This window comes from Arachis hypogaea, chromosome 3 (genome assembly GCF_003086295.3).
Source record: "Arachis hypogaea cultivar Tifrunner chromosome 3, arahy.Tifrunner.gnm2.J5K5, whole genome shotgun sequence".
NCBI lineage: Eukaryota > Viridiplantae > Streptophyta > Magnoliopsida > Fabales > Fabaceae > Arachis > Arachis hypogaea.
Genome location: NC_092038.1, coordinates 8,361,147 through 8,379,942, shown reverse-complemented (window position 1 = coordinate 8,379,942; position 18,796 = coordinate 8,361,147). Strand labels below are relative to the sequence as shown.

The 18,796-nt window shown below is 39.1% G+C and overlaps 1 protein-coding gene across 3 annotated transcripts; it reads right to left on the bottom strand.

Annotated features, from left to right (window-relative positions):
- Positions 1-22: 22 nt before the first annotated feature.
- On the bottom strand, positions 23-17,664 carry LOC112789275 (cinnamoyl-CoA reductase CAD2). 3 transcript variants are annotated; one of them, XM_025831108.3, is made up of 6 exons: positions 17,501-17,664; positions 17,223-17,395; positions 5,496-5,687; positions 4,465-4,633; positions 4,180-4,363; positions 23-347 (listed from the first exon to the last, which is right to left on the bottom strand). In XM_025831108.3, exons 1-6 carry the CDS (start codon positions 17,619-17,621, stop codon positions 203-205), a joined length of 984 nt encoding a protein of 327 aa, XP_025686893.1. In that variant the 5' UTR covers positions 17,622-17,664; the 3' UTR covers positions 23-202. The 3 variants fall into 3 exon arrangements, with proteins under 3 accessions (XP_025686893.1, XP_072088407.1, XP_072088406.1); XM_072232306.1 differs by having other exon boundaries at positions 4,465-4,624; positions 5,487-5,687; positions 17,501-17,648; XM_072232305.1 differs by having other exon boundaries at positions 4,180-4,403; positions 4,499-4,633; positions 17,501-17,648.
- Positions 17,665-18,796: the final 1,132 nt, after the last annotated feature.

The following is an 18,796-nucleotide window of genomic DNA, read 5'->3' as shown; positions in this document are numbered from 1 at the left end:
TTTGAGTTATGGTGCCTTACCCTAGCTTTAAACGGATTGTTATTGATAATGCAAGTTTAAATTAATATAATTTGGTCCCTTTCCAAAGATTCACTTGATATGGTTTAACACTCATAAGGTACTTATTCCTTCTCATTCATGGAGTTTCTAATGATATATGGTCACCAACCGGACATGGTTGACCTTATTACAAAGCCATGGATTAGAAATTGACAATGTTCTTCTCTTTAAAGCTTTCAACAGTTTCTTTGAGGCTTACTTCCAAGGGTTGGAATTCAATTCCCAAACTCTTTGCCTTCTCTTTAGAAATCTGATATGTTGGCACATAGTGCCCATCATCCTCGCACCTATTGATTAAAAAAAAAAATTCAAAGTGAAATAAATTAGAAAAAAGATAAAGTATTATTTTGGTTCTTAATATTTGGGTTAAATTCTAATTCAATACTTAACGTTTTAAACATCCTATTTTAGTTCTAAAAAGTTTTAACCATCTTATTTCAGTCATAAGAAGTTTTAAATGGAATTAATGTTGTTCTACTTTTAAATTTGACACGAACAATTAACATATTTAAAAGTTAATAATATTTTATTTTAGTACATAAATAAAATCTAGCCACTACTAATTACTAATGTAAAGTTTTTCTTTTGATTATGGAGTGTTAATGATTGATTGATAGTATTTCGAGGCTTTTTTACAAGGAGATTGAGAAAAAAAGTGTTATAAAAAAGTTTTAGTTATATTTATCTATTATATGACCCAACTCCGCCTATGTTACACTTGCGGTACATAGCCGGTCCCAAGCCCGGATAAAGGAGGAGGGTTGTGTTAGGTCTTCGGCAACCAACGTAAAAATATAGCTGAACCCCTCATGACATGAATCAAAAACATTATTGCGCTAAAGCTAGGTCGTTACCCGGAAGTAACGCGCCGTATGGCTCGAGTACGGTGTCAAAGCAAGAGCCGCTGCATCGGTGCCCGGATGTAGTGTTAAATGAGCAAGGGTTCTCGCGTTTTCGTGAACGGACGAGGGTAAATAAGCTAGTTCACAAAGGAAAAGGTAAAGGTCGAAGCGACAAAAGGTTGAGATTTGGGACATGGAACATAGGCACTCTAACAGGAAAGTCCATGGAGGTGGTGGATACCATGACAAGGAGGAAGATTAACATTATGTGCCTACAAGAAACGAAATGGGTTGGTGCAAAGGCTAGGGAGTTGGATTCTTCTGGTTTCAAACTTTGGTATACAGGAAAGGTGAAGAATAGGAATGGAGTTGGAATAATTGTGGATAAGCAGTGGAAGAAGGACGTAGTTGATGTCAAGAGGGTGGGAGATCGGATCATCTCTATCAAACTTGTGGTGGAGGGAGGTGCTTTTCATGTGATTAGCGCCTATGCACCGCAAGTGGGTTCGGACGAACAACACAAGATAAGGTTTTGGGAGGATCTAGAGAGTTTGGTTCAAGGCATATCTTTGGGAGATAAGATTTTCTTAGGAGGAGATTTAAATGGCCATGTTGGGAGAGAAGTGACTGGATATGGGAGTATTCACGGAGGCCATGGTTTCGGGGTGATCAATGCCGAGGGTAAAACTATTTTGGACTTTTCCTCAACTTTTGATCTTCTCATCGCAAATACATGTTTTAAAAAGAGAGATGAACATCTTATAACCTATAAGAGTGGCATGACAAGCTCTCAAATCGACTTCTTCTTGTTGAGGAGAGTCGACCGGAAATTTTGCATTAACTGTAAAATTATCCCGGGAGAGAGTTTGACAACACAACATAGGGTGCTCGTCATGGATTTTCGCGTTGAGAAAAAGTTGAGGAAAAGACATCATACGAAGAACCCAAGGACGAGGTGGTGGCGGATGAAAGGTGAGGAACAAAGAAGCTTCCTAAGACGGGTAGGAGAAGAGGCAAGGTGGGATGGGAATGGAAGCGCGGAAGAGATGTGGAGGGAGATGGCAGAAGTTATTAGAAGAACAACAAAAGAAAGTTTTGGTGAATCTAAAGGAATAGGACCAAGAGACAAGGAGTCCTGGTGGTGGAATGCGAGTATACAAGAAAAGATAAAGATAAAAAGAGAATGCTTTAAAGAGTGGTCTTTATGCCGCAATGCAGATAACTGGGAAAAATATAAGGCGGCTAAGAAAGAGACAAAAGTGGCTATAAGTGAAGCAAGAACAAGAGCATATGAGGGTCTCTACCAGTCTTTGGACACGAAAGAAAGAGAAAAATGTATATATAGAATTGCAAAGAGCCGGAAAAGAAGAACGAGAGATTTGGATCAGGTTAAGTGCATAAAGGATAAGGATGGAGAGGTGTTGGCTCAAGAGGAGAAGATTAATGAAAGGTGGAAGAGCTACTTCTACGAGTTATTTAATGAGGGACAGAAGACTCTTCCGAGCCTTGGTCGATTATGCACAAGGGAAGAAGATCAAAACTTTGACTACTATCGAAGGATTCGAGACTTCGAGGTAAAAGAGGCTCTAAAGCAGATGAAAAATGGCAGGGCAGTAGGACCTGATAATATCCCGATTGAGGTTTGGAAGGGTCTTGGAGGAAAAGACATCAACTGGTTAACCAAGCTTTTTAATGAGATTTTAAGGTCAAAGAAGATGCCTGATGAGTGGAGAAAGAGCACCTTGGTACCTATCTACAAGAATAAGGGGGATATACAAAGTTGCGGAAATTATAGAGGGATTAAGCTTATGAGTCATACTATGAAGTTATGGGAAAGGATGATAGAACGGAGGTTGAGAAAAGAGACACAAGTAACAGAGAACCAATTTGGATTTATGCCAGGCAGATCTACCACTGAAGCGATATACCTATTAAGAAGGATGATGGAGAGGTATCGTAGTAATAAAAGGGATCTACACATGGTGTTTATTGATTTGGAAAAAGCGTATGATAGGGTACCAAGGGAGGTCTTATGGAAGGTTTTAGAAAAGAGGAGAGTAAGGATCGCATATATTCGGGCAATTAAAGACATGTATGATGGGGCCACAACTAGTGTGAAGACTCAAGGTGGTGTGACAGAGGAATTCCCTATTGGTATAGGATTACACCAGGGATCATCCTTAAGTCCATACCTTTTCACATTAGTCTTGGAAGTACTCACAGAGCACATCCAAGAGCCTGTGCCATGGTGCATGCTTTTTGCCGATGATATCGTCCTTATGGGAGAGTCAAGGGAAGACCTAAATAAGAAGTTGGAGTTATGGAGAGAAGCTCTAGAAGTGTATGGTCTGTGCATAAGCCGTAGCAAGACGGAATATATGGAATGTAAGTTCAGTTTGAGAAGGGAAAACTCCAATATAGAGGTGAAAATTGGAGAGAACACCTTACGAAAAGTTAAAAGTTTTAAGTATCTTGGGTGCATCATACAGGATAATGGAGAGATTGAACATGATGTAAATCATAGGATCCAAGCAGGTTGGTCAAAATGGCGGAGTGCATCTGGTTTTATATGCGACAAAAAAATGCCTTTAAAACTTAAAGGTAAATTCTATCGCACCGCTATAAGACCGGCTATGCTGTATGGTACGGAGTGTTGGGCGGCTAAAGGAGAGCACGAACATAAGCTGAGTGTGGCAGAGATGAAGATGTTGAGATGGATGAGTGGTCATACGCGATTGGATAAAATAAGGAATGAAGATATAAGGGAGAGAGTTGGAGTAGCACCCATTGTGGAAAAGATGGTTGAATCGCGTCTCAGGTGGTTTGGACATGTGAGAAGAAGACCGATAGAACATCCAGTCAGGAGGGTGGATGAGATGGAAGATGGACAAAGGGCGAAAGGCAGAGGAAGACCTAAGAAGACCATCCATGAGGTGGTCAAACGAGATCTACATGTAAACGGTCTCTCTGTAGACATGATACATGACAGAGCACAATGGCGTCGTTTGATTCATGTAGCCGACCCCACTTAGTGGGACAAGGCTTTGTTGTTGTTGTTGTTGTTGTTGTTGTTGTTGTTGTTGTTATCTATTATATGACCCAGTAACTATCTATTTAAATTTAATAGTAGAACAATATTAAACCCGTTTAAAGCTTTCGTTTGAAATGTTAAAAAGTAAATTAAAATTTGACCCAATTATTAGAAAATAAAATAATACTTTAGCCTTTGAAAAAAATTGATTGTAATAAAGGGATTTCAATAAACAATTAAACTTACTCAGTAGTAATTTGTAACGTTGGGTAGAGAGAATTTAAAATCCTAGCAAGTTCAGAGTAGTGAACCACTCTTTCAGACAAACAATATCTTCCACTAGCTGAAGCAATCTCATATGCCTTAATGTGTGCCTCTGCAACATCTTTTACATTGACCCATCCAAAAGAACTATTTGGAAATTTTTTCCCTGAAATCAACCAACTTAAAGAATTCTTCCATGTTTTTCCCTGGTAACAAGGAATGTATCAAACCAAAAACTCTAGTGTTTAAATTTTGAATGAAATGTACCATTGATTAGATTGAGGATTGGCTCAACACTTGCATTAACTTCTGGTTGCAAGAGAGGTCCTGCCACCAGCACTGGGTTGATAACAACCATGTCAACGCCGTTCTTCTCTGCAAACTTCCACGCAGCTTCCTCAGCCAAAGTCTTTGAAATTGCATACCACTGCCATGTCTGAGAATATGAATAGGAACCGTGTCAATTCAATGTACATAGATAAGTATAAACAACGCCTTTATAAAAAATAAAAATTAAAACTAACCAATTTATTGTACAAAAGAAAATTGAGTATGAATAGCACATTTTCTTAACAAATTTAGTCACTTAGACACTTAGACCAGTTTGAGTAAACAACTTATTTAAGTTCTTTTTTAAAAAATAATTTAAATAATAAATATTTATATTAAAAGTAATTTATAAATAGGTTATTTTGTATTTGATTTTTTAATTTTAAAAGTATTTATTTTAAAAAAATGTGATAAAAAATTTTATATTATGAGAAAAGTTATTTTTTTTAACTTCTCTATAAACACTTAAATAACTTCTTAAAAAACTATACTTTGATTTTAAAAATTTTACCAGATATTAATACTACTACTTTTTATAAGTAAAAAATTCAAAAAAAATAACTTTTCAAAATTTTCAATGGACCTTAGCTTTTTACTCTTGGATACATGAGCTGGCCAAATTGGGTTTAATTTGGAATGAATTTAATTCTAATATTTTACTGGACTTATTTTATAGGTCTTCGATCTTAAATTAATCAAAACCTATCGAGTTAAACTGAAATCACCTAATTTATATAATTTTATATGACTTAAACCCAGGTCAAAAATTATACTAGTAAAAATAACAAACTTAAATCGGACAAAATAATACCTCTATCTTCTACTATTAGAAAGATGTACGGATAGAAACAAATGTGTAGATTAAAAAATGTCATTCAATTCCTAACTTGGATGTGCTTGCTCGGTTAAATTGGTGTTTAAATCTAAGAATGAAAAATAAATAAAAGAGAGAGAGACACAAATGAAACCTTCAATTGGTGGGAGAATTGAGGATCTGAGAACCAGGTCTCATCAACTACTACTTCAGGAGTTTTAGGCCTGGAAGAGAATGCAACTGCGCAAATAGAAGATGTTAAGACAACTCGTTTCACAGATGGTGATTTTGCGCATGCTCCAAGTACATTCACAGTTCCCTTCACTGCTGGATCAATCAATTCAGCCTGCAACCATAAATGAATTAACTCAACAAACAGATCTGTGGGCTGCAAAATTAATAATAGATAGTTTAGATAAATATAGAAATATCATTAATTTCTATAGGACCACTTCGCTGCACTCGTAACTCTATGTAGGACCAGTTTCCTATCCGGAGACATGGTAGAGTATGTGTGTGGTTTTGGTAACATATATGATATATTTTATTCTCTTCCTTAAAAATTAGGGTGATCACGGTATCGTGTATTCAATTATCCCGTTGAATCCGAATCGAATCAATTAAATTGGTTCTAAAATTAACGGATAATCGGGTTTAATCTAAATCAAATCAAATCAATTGCTCTCTCTAGTAATTAGTCTGGGTAGGGGCAGAATCCGAACCAATCAATAAATCCGATAATATATTAATTAAATAAAAAATTTTAAAAATATATATACCTTTTAATATGTTTGAATTTTAATTTAATATATTTAGTTTTTAATGTGTTTGGTGTTTAACATGTTTGTATTATTTCTATTGATTTTATATGTTTATTGTATTTACAGAATTTTTAAGATAAAAAATTTATTTTTTCATGAATTTTTGTTTCATCGAATACCCAATTATTTGAATTGAAATAATCCGTTTTTAATCGGTTTGGTTTGGTTCGGATACATACGCAAAAAAGCATAAATCCAAACCAAATAGAACCAATTATAATTCAATTGGTTCAATTCTAATTCATCGCAAATCTAAATCAACTCGATTCGTGATCACCCTATTAAAAATGTCTAATTTCATAGTGAAGATAACATTTAGATGAATACTCAATTGTATTATATTGTTTGAGACTCAAATTAATAGTTAAAAATAGTTAGATAATTTAATATATTTGATTAAATTATTGTATAATAATTTTCAATTGTTAAACTCATAAAAAATACTACATCTGAATTTTTACATAAAATTTATATAAAATTTTTTATTATATAGATTGGACTCCTTTGTTGAAGTTTTTGGAAAATAGTTGTTTTTTTTTTAAAGTAGTCATTTGTTTGTGGTTTTAAAAGGAAAAAAAAAAACAGCTAACATGATTTGCCAGCGGAATTGAATGCATGTAAACAGTTATTAGAATTAATGCTTAATATTTTTACAAATTTATCAACAATTTAAATAAGCAAAGTTAATCTTTTATTATTGAATAAATAAATAAATTAAACTAGTATTATATATACTAGTATATCAATAGATATTAACATATTTATTAATTTTTTTATTCGTTAAACATGTATAAAAATAATAAAAGATTAAGTAGTTGAAATGATGACCTGTGTATGACCTATAATTTAATTAAGGGTACTTTAAGAAAAAAAAATGGACGTTAACTCATCTTATATTCTCAAATATATATATATATATATATATATATATGTTACGGTGGGTAACCGGAGATTGTCTGAATGGATGGCGTTGGCTGGCCCAAATGTGTGAAGGAGGAGATTTCCGTGTGAGTATGCAACTCGGGAGACTCCGTCCGACTTGTGCTCGTGAGTAAATGGGGGGTGGTACCTGCAAAGACACTCCGATGCCTAAGTCAGCAAGAGTGTAAACAGGTCTAGAGAGTATTGGGCTTAGAGATACCTGAGGGGTGTCAGTGTATTTATAGTGGTGAGCCAATAACCACCGTTGGAGTAGTGCCGTATCTTTAGGGTGTTAACCGTCCCATTATCTTAGGGAGGTTAAGATATGGCTTTATGAAGCGGTTAGAGAGATTTTAGGGGCGGTTACTCATTTGAATGAGTGTTTATCTGCCAGCTAATCTCATGCCCGACTTCTTTAAAGTAAGTCGTGGTTGATACCGACTTCTTATGTGAAGGTCGGTACTTAACTAGGCTTAATCCTTTGGACTAGGCCTTTTATTTGGGCCTGGACCTTTGTTATTGGGCCAGGGTATGAACAGTGCCCCTACTTGAGCCCAAGGTCTCTTTAGGGCTTGGGTTCAAGTATTTAGCTCGGGTTCGTAGCCGACTTTCTTGGAGGAAACACGGGTTTTTAAACCGACGTGATTTTCGCGACCTTTTGTTTTCTGACAGTTACGTCTATTCAAGCGTCGTGTCTGTTAGGGATGCACTTAGGGATTGATGGCTTTGGTAACGGTGCATTCTCATTAATGACTGCTTCGTTTTTACCATTATGCCCCTTAGCATGTTTATAAGTACTTTCCCTCTCTTTCCTTTTTCCGTTTCTGCAAACTTTCAAACTTCTTCTTTCTTTGTTCGTGCTGTATTTACACGTACTATATTCTCGTGCTCCGGAGACTTCTGCTTCTTCCTATCTTCATTTCCAGAAAAAGGTTAGTTTCTTCTTCTTCTTTGCACTTTTCGCATGACTTTACTTTGTAGAGGAATAGGTTTGTAGATTTTTGTTCGGTTCCTTTTCTCCTCTCTAGAGACCTTTTTTGATTTTTCCTTTTCTTTTTTTTTCCCTTTGTAGGTTTCCTTCATTTTCCTTAGAGAAAGAAAAATGGCCTCCGTAGATTGGGTTGACGTTACTGTTCTGGGGGAGGAGCCGTTGGTTGATGCGGAGTTTATTACTCACCTTCGCACCCACCATCGGCTCTGTACTTCGGATGAGGATGAGCCTAAATACGAGTTGCTTGTTCCCGGTTTAGAGGACCGAGTTTGTCATGGGAGAGCCAACGAAACGACTCCCCATTTCTTCTTTATGTATGAGTGCATGATCACCCGTCTGGGCGTCTTTCTGCCCTTTTCAGATTTTGAGATGTCTGTTTTGCAGCATTGTCGGGTTGCCCCTACCCAGCTTCATCCCAACTCCTGGGGTTTCTTGAAAATTTACCAATTTATTAGCCATGCTCTGGATTTCCCGACTACTCTGAAAATCTTTTTCCATCTTTTTCATATGACCAAACCTTTTAGTGGGCTGAATAATAAACAACAATGGGTTTCCTTCCGAGTCATACAAGGTCGGAGGATTTTTACCCTTTTTGATGAATCTTTTCATGACTTTAAAAATTTCTTTTTCAAAGTGCAAGCTGTAGAGGGTCATCACCCCTTTTTTCTGGATGATAATTCTTTTCCTCGCTTTCCTTTATACTGGCTGGAGGCCTCCCCTTGCGAGAAATATGGTTTGGATGACCTGGATGAAGTAGAGGCTGCCGTCGTGGGGTTCCTCCGAGAAGTGTGGGGGAGGGCCCCATATTTGGATACTAAAAAATTTCTCCAAGGGTCTCCGACCTTTGTCCAATCACAGCTAGGTATTCTTTTCTAGTATGCTAAATTTTCGACTTGTTAACTCAACATTCCGACTTGTTTGATTCTTTAGCTATTGTTTTCTTTTTTCAGAAATGGCAAAGACAAATACTCAAGAATCTTTTCAGAGGGTCCAAGAGGCTAAAGCTAAGTCTCGCGCTCGGTCTGGTGGTGCCAGGGTTATCTCTCCTCCTCCTCCTCCTCGGAATGTTGGAACTCTTTCCAATCCTATGGTGATTTCTTCTTCAGCTCCCCCTCAGCCGCCCTCCGTCGTCCGACCTTCTCCTGATCCCAAGAAGCGCAAGATCTTAGAGTCTGGCTCTTCTGGGGAGGTTAAGGCGGACGCTCTTGCATTCGTCTGAAAGAATATCTATCCTTATGCTCGTATAGGCATGGATGATATGTCTGTTCAGGGCCACCTTACCACTATGATCGAGGAGAGCCTCAAAGCGGCGGGGGTCTGCGGCAAGCTCTTGGATATCTTTGATAGGGCTCCTTTCAGCTCTTTAGGGGCGACCTCGAGGGTCGAGGAGTTGGAAGGGAGGCTTCGTGCATATCAAGAGCATGAGGGAGAGTTGAGGAAGGAAATTGCCAAGCTAAAGGAGGAGAGAGATACCCTCCGGGAGATAGGGAAGGCTTTGCAGGCCCAATGCAACATGGAGATGGAATTGAGGAAAACGGCACAGGCCAGCTATCAAAGCTTATTCAAGGATCTTGTGTCTGTAAAAACTGACCTGTTGAATTCTCGGAAAGCATATGAGGAGTTAGAGGACTCCATTGCCGATGGCGCCGAGGAGTCTTGGAGGATTTTCCTGGAGCAGGTCAGAGTTATTGCTCCTGACTTGGATCTTTCTCCTTTACATCCTGACAAGGTTGTCATCGACGGTGCCATTGTAGATCCTCCTGTCCCCGTAATTGTTTCTGAATCAGAGTTGAAGACTCGGGGGCAGAGGATCATCGAGTCTCCTCCTCGCTCCAAAGATGCTCCGAGTACTTCGGTTATTCCTCCGACTTCCTCTTCTTCTCCTGTGGGTGCTTCTCTTCCTGGTCCTGGCGGTGCTCCTCCTGATTCTGGTGGTGGTTTGCCTGCTAAAAAATGATTTGTGGCTATATGGGGTCCGGCTTGTGGGCCCCCGTTTTTAAACTTTATTTATTTCTTATTGGTGGCGTTTGAACGATTTCTTTTGGCCTTTTAAGGCCGTAAACAAAATATTTCAGCAAGTGCCCTTTTTGAATAAGGGTTTAGATTAACAAAGTAAATACCATTTTTTGGATAAGGGTTTAAGTTACCTTATGCGTGTATGCTTTTCAAAACCCTCTTGATCTTTCTCTGAAAACCTTTTTATTGGCTTGTCTTGTTTTTTCGAGCCTTTTCGTTTAAGGGCTTTTACGCAGCCTTTAAACCTAGGTTTTCCAATCTCTTTTTGTTATCCTTTATACTCAACTTTGCTTTAGTGAGTTTTTATGACTTAGGTTATTTTTGTGATGCGTTTTTCATCTACTCGGAATATTTCCGAGTTTGTTTTACTCGGGTTCTCATTTCGACTTAGGAGTCGGTTTGTTCCCGAGTTTTTTACGATCAACTCATACAACCTCTTTACGCCGACTTGTACCTCGTCGTTTTATCCTGACGACCATCTAGGTCGGTTCATGGGATTTTCACGTTTTGTCGAGCTTAAGTCGGCGCGTTTCGTAGAAAAGACTTAGAAAAATAAAGAAAGAAATTATAAGAGATAAATGAAAAAGATCTTTATTAATTTGGGGGGTACCTTCTTGCTACTAAGGGTCTTGATAGCCTATTTCCCTTAGCCTCTACTATGATGCCTCGTTAAAAACCATTCTCCAGAAAAAACCCTTTTGGGAAAAAATCATGAAGTTGGGAAAAGAGTACATCAGGGAGTAGAGTTCGCTTCTAACTGTAGTACCTTTTCATATTACAAGCATGCCACGACCTTGGTAGCTCAGTGCTGTCCAGGTCGGTTACTTTATAATAACCTTTCCCTAACACTTCCTTGATTTTGTATGGTCCCTTCCAATTTGCGGCGAGCTTTCCTTCTCCTGATTTGTTGACTCCAATGTCGTTTCTGATTAAGACCAAATCATCTGGAGCAAATGTTCTTCGAATGACTTTTTTGTTGTACCTTGTAGTCATCCTTTGCTTCAACGCTGCTTCTCTTATCTGGGCATCTTCTCGGACTTCGGGGAGCAAGTCGAGCTCCTCTTTGTGTCTCCGTACATTTCCGACCTCGTCATGGAGAATTACCCTTGGGCTTTGCTCATTGATTTCTATTGGAATCATGGCTTCTACACCATAGACTAGTCGGAAAGGTGTTTCTCCTGGGGCAGATTGAGGGGTTGTCCTATAAGCCCATAACACCTGAGGGAGCTCTTCAGCCCAAGCTCCCTTTGCTTCCTGTAGTCTCTTCTTTAGTCCTGCCAGTATGACTTTGTTGGCTGCCTCGGCTTGCCCATTGGCTTGTGGGTGTTCTACCGAGGTGAACTGATGTTTGATTTTCATACTGGCCACTAAGCTTCTAAAGGTAGCATCGGTGAATTGGGTTCCATTATCCGTAGTAATGGAATAAGGTATCCCATATCTTGTGATGATATTTTTGTAGAGGAACTTGCGACTTCTTTGAGCGGTGATAGTGGCTAATGGTTCTGCTTCTATCCACTTTGTGAAGTAATCTATTCCCACGATCAAGTATTTGACTTGTCCTGGCGCTTGGGAAAAAGGACCTAACAAATCCATTCCCCATTTTGCAAAAGGTCATGGAGAAGTGATACTAATGAGCTCTTCTGGGGGAGCCACGTGGAAATTTGCATGCATCTGACACGATTGACACTTTTTCACAAATTCTGTGGCATCTTTGTGCAAGGTCGGCCAGTAGAATCCAGCTCGGATTACTTTTCTGGCTAGTGATCTTGCTCCGAGATGATTTCCGCAGATCTCGCTATGTACTTCCTCCAATACCTCGGCGGTTCTTGAGGTCGGTACGCACTTTAATAATGGCGTTGATATCCCCCTTCTGTAGAGGATATTTCTCACCAGGGTGTAATGTTGTGCTTCTCTTTGGATCTTTTTAGCTTCTTTCTCCTCTGTAGGGAGGATGTCGAATTTCATATATTCGACTAAGGGGTTCATCCATCCGAGGTTTAAACCGACTACCTCAAGTACCTCTTGCTTATCTTCTGTTTTTGCTATCGAGGGCTCTTGGAGGGTTTCTTGAATCAGGCTTCTGTTGTTCCCTCTTGGTTTGGTACTTGCTAATTTGGATAGGGCATCCGCTCTGCTGTTTAGATCCCGAGTTATGTGTTTGATCTCGGTTTCTACAAAGCGTTCGAGGTGCTCCAAAGTTTTTTCCAAGTACCTCTTCATGTTAGGGTCCTTTGCCTGATATTCTCCGCTTATTTGGGAGGTCACCACCTGTGAGTCGCTGTATATCATTACTTTTGTAGCACCGACTTCTTCTGCCAACTTTAGTCCGGCGATCAAGGCTTCATATTCTGCCTGATTATTTGAAGCCGGAAATTCAAATTTTAAGGAAACCTCTATCTGGGTTCCTCTTTCATCTACTAATATTATGCCTGCGCCGCTCCCTGTTTTGTTGGAGGATCCGTCTACATAGAGTTCCCATGTAGTCGGTTTGTCCTCTTGATCCCCTGCATATTCTGCCACGAAGTCGGCGAGGCATTGGGCTTTAATTGCTGTCCGAGTTTCATATCTCAGATCGAACTCGGAGAGCTCTATTGCCCATTGAACCATTCTCCCTGCAACATCCGTCTTTTGGAGGATTTGCTTCATGGGTTGGTTTGTACGGACTCTTATTATGTGAGCTTGAAAGTAAGGTCGTAGCCTTCGTGAGGCTATTACTAAGGAGTAAGCAAACTTTTCTAGCTTGTGGTACCTTAGTTCAGGGCCTTGTAAGACCTTACTGATGAAGTAGACTGGGTGTTGTCCGACCTCGTCTTCTTTTATCAGGGCCGACGAGACAGCCTTGTTTGCTACGGATAAGTACAGAACGAGGTCTTTTCCTGGTGCTGGTCGGGTTAGGATAGGAGGTTGGCTTAAAAACTTTTTGAACTCTTGGAACGCCTCCTCGCATTCCGGAGTCCATTCGAAGGGGCATCCCTTTCTTAATAAGGAAAATAGTGGAAGGGATTTTAGTGCCGATCCTGCCAAAAATCTGGAGAGGGCTGCAAGTCGGCCATTGAGCTGCTGGACCTCTCTCAAACAAGTCGGACTTTTCATTTCTAGGATGGCTCTACATTTATCGGGATTGGCCTCAATCCCTCTTTGTGTTAGCATAAATCCTAGAAATTTTCCTGCTTCAACCGCGAAGGCGCATTTTGCAGGATTTAGTCTCATCCCATGCAACCTTATGGTGTCAAAGACTTGTGAGAGGTCGGATAAGAGGTCGACTTCTTCCTTGGTTTTTACTAGCATGTCGTCGACGTATACTTCCATTAGGCTCCCCAGGTGGGGGGAAAACACTTTATTCATCAACCTTTGATATGTGGCTCCTGCATTCTTTAATCCGAATGGCATGACCACGTAGCAATAGTTGGCTCTGGGCGTGATGAATGATGTTTTCTCCTGGTCGGGCTCATACATCGGGATTTGATTATATCCTGAGTAGGCGTCCATGAATGATAAGTATTGGTACCCCGAGCTGGAGTCCACTAGGGTATCAATACTTGGTAAGGGATAAGGGTCCTTAGGACATGCCTTATTTAAGTCGGTATAGTCGACGCACATTCTCCATTTACCATTCTGTTTTTTGACTAGCACTACATTGGCTAGCCATGTTGGGTACTTGACCTCTCTAATAAAGCCGGCTTCCAGGAGCGCCTGTACTTGCTCTTCTACTATTAGGGCTCGTTCCGTGCCGAGCTTGCGTCTTCTTTGTTGTACAGGTCGGGACCCTGGATAGACCGAGAGTTTGTGGGACATGAGCTCGGAATCAATCCCAGGCATGTCAGAGGCCTTCCAGGCGAAGAGGTCGGAATTATCCCTTAGGAGCTCAGCCAGCCCTTGTTTTAGAGTTTCCCTTAGGTTGGCTCCTATGTAAGTGTTTTTTCCTTCCTCTTTACCAATCTGTATCTCCTCGGTCTTTCCTCCCGGTTGTGGTCGCAGCTCTTCTCTGGCCCTTGCGCCACCGAGCTCTATTGTGTGAACTTCTCTGCCCTTTCCTCTCAGATTTAGGCTTTCGTTGTAGCATTTTCTCGCCAATTTTTGATCTCCCCTCACCGTTGCTATTCCCGCTGGGGTCGGGAATTTCATGCAGAGGTGGGGAGTGGATACCACTTCTCCGAGCCGATTAAGGGTAGTTCTGCCGATTAAGGCATTATAAGCTGACCCCTCATCAATGACTATGAAGTCTATACTCAGAGTCTTTGATTTTTCCCCTTTTCCGAAAGTAGTATAAAGGGGCAAAAATCCGAGTGGTTTTATTGGCGTGTCCCCTAATCCATATAGGGTGTCGGGATAGGCTCTTAACTCTTTCTCATCTAACCCTAGCTTGTCGAAAGCGGGCTTGAAAAGGATATCTGCCGAGCTTCCTTGGTCTACTAGGGTTCTGTGGAGATGGGCATTGGCTAGGATCATAGTTATTACCACTGGATCGTCGTGCCCAGGGATTATTCCTTGCCCATCTTCTTTTGTGAACGAAATAGTAGGCAAGTCGGGTGACTCTTCCCCGACTTGGTAGACTCTTTTAAGATGTCTTTTGCGAGAGGATTTAGTAAGCCCCCCTCCCGCAAATCCTCCTGAGATCATATGGATATGCCTCTCTGGAGTCTGCGGCGGTGGGTCTCTTCTATCCATATCTTCTCGCTTTCTCTTTCCATGGCTGTCCGACCTCTCTATGAGATATCTATCAAGCCGACCTTCTCTAGCCAGCTTTTCTATCACATTCTTGAGGTCGTAGTAGTCGTTTGTGAAGTGACCATATATTTTATGGTACTCGCAGTAATCGCTGCGGCTCCCCCCTTTTTTATTTTTAATGGGTCTAGGGGGTGGCAGTCTTTCAGTGTTGCAGACCTCTCTGTATACATCCACTATAGAAACTTTCAGGGGAGTATAAGAGTGATATTTTCTTGGCCTCTCGAGACCGAGTTCTTCCTTTTTCCTGGCTTCCCTTTCCTTCTCTTTAGTTGAGGGAGGGGGTCCAGGTCGCCAACTCAGGTCCCTTAATTTGGCATTTTCCTCCATATTGATGTACTTTTCAGCTCTTTCTTGTACATCACTTAGAGAAACGGGGTGTCTTTTAGATATGGACTGTGAGAAGGGACCTTCTCTGAGCCCATTGACTAGCCCCATTATGACTGCCTCTGTGGGCAGATCTTGGATCTCCAAACATGCTTTGTTGAACCTTTCCATGTAGGCTCGCAAAGACTCTCCGACCTCCTGTTTTATTCCCAGGAGGCTCGGTGCATGTTTTACCTTGTCTTTCTGAATTGAGAACCTCATCAAAAACTTCCTTGAGAGGTCTTCAAAGCTGGTGATCGATCTCGGGGGAAGGCTATCGAACCACTTCATCGCTGCTTTCGACAAAGTGGTCGGGAAAGCTTTGCATCGCGTCGCGTCGGAGGCATCAGCTAGGTACATCCGACTTTTGAAATTGCTCAGATGATGCTTGGGATCCGTGGTTCCATCGTAGAGGTCCATGTCCGGGCTTTTGAAATTTCTCGGAACTTTTGCCCTCATTATGTCCTCGCTGAAAGGATCCTCCCCACCCGAGAGTTGTTCTTCTTGCTCGTCGCGGGAGTTGTGACTCTTGAGGGAAGATTCTAGCTTTAAGAGTTTTCTTTCTAACTCTTTTCGCCGTTCCATCTCCTCTTTGAGGTACTTTTCAGTTTCCTTTTGCCTTTCCCGCTCTTGTTCTAATTGTTCCAGGCGGCTGTGGACTAACCCCATTAGTTCAGCCACGTGGGATGGTCCGCCTTTCTCTGATTCGCGCCCGTCCGAGGAATTTACCTTCGGGTTTTTTACCCCGGAGGTGCCCTCTCTATGTTGATTGTTAACTTCCTGGTGTAGGGCTAGGTCCACGTCGTTATTACCCGTGTCCAGATTCTCTTGTTCGGAATCTGTTTCCACATGGCCTTCTTCGTGGGATCTGTCCGCCATCAATGGATGATCTCTCGGGTCCCCAGCAACGGCGCCAATGTTACGGTGGGTAACCGAAGATTGTCTGAATGGATGGCGTTGGCTGGCCCAAATGTGTGAAGGAGGAGATTTCCGTGCGAGTATGCAACTCGGGAGACTCCGTCCGACTTGTGCTCGTGAGTGAATGGGGGGTGGTACCTGCAAAGACACTCCGATGCCTAAGTCAGCAAGAGTGTAAACAGGTCTAGAGAGTATTGGGCTTAGAGATACCTGAGGGGTGTCAGTGTATTTATAGTGGTGAGCCAATAACCACCGTTGGAGTAGTGCCGTATCTTTAGGGTGTTAACCGTCCCATTATCTTAGGGAGGTTAAGATATGGCTTTATGAAGCGGTTAGAGAGATTTTAGGGGCGGTTACTCATTTGAATGAGTGTTTATCTGCCAGCTAATCTCATGCCCGACTTCTTTAAAGTAAGTCGTGGTTGATACCGACTTCTTATGTGAAGGTCGGTACTTAACTAGGCTTAATCCTTTGGACTAGGCCTTTTATTTGGGGCTGGACCTTTGTTATTGGGCCAGGGTATGAACAATATATATATTATGCTACAAAAAATTATCTTATATTATTTTAAACTATTAACATTATTAGCATTTTAACTTAAATAATATTGTGAACATAATTTATTTTAAATTTTGTTTACTATTACTTATTAAAAAAAAAACTATATGATATAATTTTTTCATCCAAACATACGTAGGACATTTGTTGGAATTCTATATAAAAAATTTTTTTGATATTTTTTATATCCAAATATCTTAATTACTTCTATCTCTGATAAAATATATTTTGACAATTACATAAAAAAAAATCCCCTACTAATTTTTTACTACAATTTACAAAATAAATGTCGACTTAATAGGTACTTGCTTGAGCAACTTTTTTATTGTTTATAAGAGAAACTTTTCTTAAAATTTTTGTTTAGATAGTTTAAAACTTTAGAAAATAGGCAATGGTAGTGGAAAGTAGTAGTATGTATATATTCTCTTTATATATGAAAATAACAAATATAGATTTAGATGAGTGGCCTTAAATTTTGAGAATGTTCATAATCAATATGGCGTTGACAAATAGAGTCATGCTGCTCTTTACTAAAGGCAAAGCAAGCTAGAAAAATGGTGAGAACCTCTGGATCTTTAACAACATGAAGTAAAACAGGCGAAGCTGTGTGAAAGACACCATCACATCCCTCAATGGCAGAGTCAAAAGAACCTTCTTCTAGAAGATCTGCCTTGAAGAGGTGCAACCTCTCCTTTGCACCATTGAGTTTGAGTAAGTGCTCAACCTTCTTTGGATCACCTGCATCCAAAACAAAAAATCAATCATTTTATTATATTCATGTGAGAAATAAATAATGTTACATAAATAATAATAATTAGTTTATTAAAGAAAAAAAAAACTGACTTGGATCACGAACTGTTGCCCTGACAGTGTAGCCACGTTGAAGGAGAAAGTTGACTATCCATGAAGCAATGTAGCCGGAGGCACCAGTGACACACACAACATTTCCAGTGGTGACACTCATTCTCTCCTGAGTGTCTTTTTCCTCCCTCTCTACCTCTGCCTTGTGGGCTAATTTTTTTTATAATGGACAGATATGATGTACTATTTACAGTGAAAACTCAGGTTCAGTCGACTTCACGTGAAGTTGATGGCTGATAGTAGTTATATGAAAATTTAGTTAAATTAGTCAAATCATCTAACAGCTCTCAGTTATAAACTTCACATAAAGTTGACTGTCAGTTTTTATCATTATTTATTGGTGTGAATAAATTGGGTATTTTTTTAATATAAAAATAAGAAATTTGAGGTCAGATTTCTTAATGAAATTTGATGAATATACAAATTTGATTTTTAGATTTGTAATTTTAAACAAATAAAAAATTATAAAGACAAATTTGACTTTTAGATTTGTGATTTTAAAAAAAAATAAAAAATTATAAACAAATAAAAAATCATAAATACAAATTTTATTCTCAGATTTTTTATTTTTAAATTTGACCTTCCAATTTTTTTTATTTCTCGTTCACAATTTTATGATACACTTAATTTTATCTCCATGATACAATAAAACACACCTTTTCTAATATTAAAAATAAAAACACGGCCTTGTGTAGTATTTTTCTTACTTATTATTATTATTATTATTATTATTATTATTATTATTATTATTATTATTATTATTATTATTATTATGTACTACCTATTTTTTCAAGAATCGAATTGAAGCCGTTGATTTGAATGGATTAATTAAGAGTTAGTTATTAAACCAGTTAAATTTAGAATAAAAATTGACCAGTAATAAATTGGTTAAAGAATAAAAAAATTAATCAAACAATCAATTAATTAATCGAACTAATCTGTTTTTTAGTAATTAACTAATTTAAAATAATAAAATATTAAAAAATTATATAATTTATAGATAAATATATTATTTTATATATCAAGTTCAACTCTAACTAAAATTTGATTAAACTTTTAAATTTCTAACTTTACTGGGTTCGATTTTCAAAAGCTTACTAACTATCTTGTACCTAGTTTTACATGTAAGAGTCTACTTTTTATTTTGGTTCTTTCCTTTCACCTTGTATGATAAAGCTTTGAAAAACTGTCCTTTCCTAGTAGTCGGAATTTCGTGGAAAGAAAGTTCGAGGGAACATTCTATTTATTATACTGAGTACTGTTTGGTAAGCAATAAAT

What these genes read in the sequence shown, in the direction of transcription:
- LOC112789275 (XM_072232305.1), bottom strand. Translation starts at nt 17,621, where the DNA reads ATGAGTGTCACCACTGGAAATGTTGTGTGTGTCACTGGTGCCTCCGGC. An exon ending in ATGTTGTTAAAGATCCAGAG is followed by an intron (nt 5,688 to 17,222) that starts GTTCTCACCATT and finishes TTATGGTTGCAG; the next exon opens with GCTGAATTGATTGATCCAGC. An exon ending in ACGTTACAAATTACTACTGA is followed by an intron (nt 348 to 4,179) that starts GTAAGTTTAATT and finishes TTTAATCAATAG; the next exon opens with GTGCGAGGATGATGGGCACT.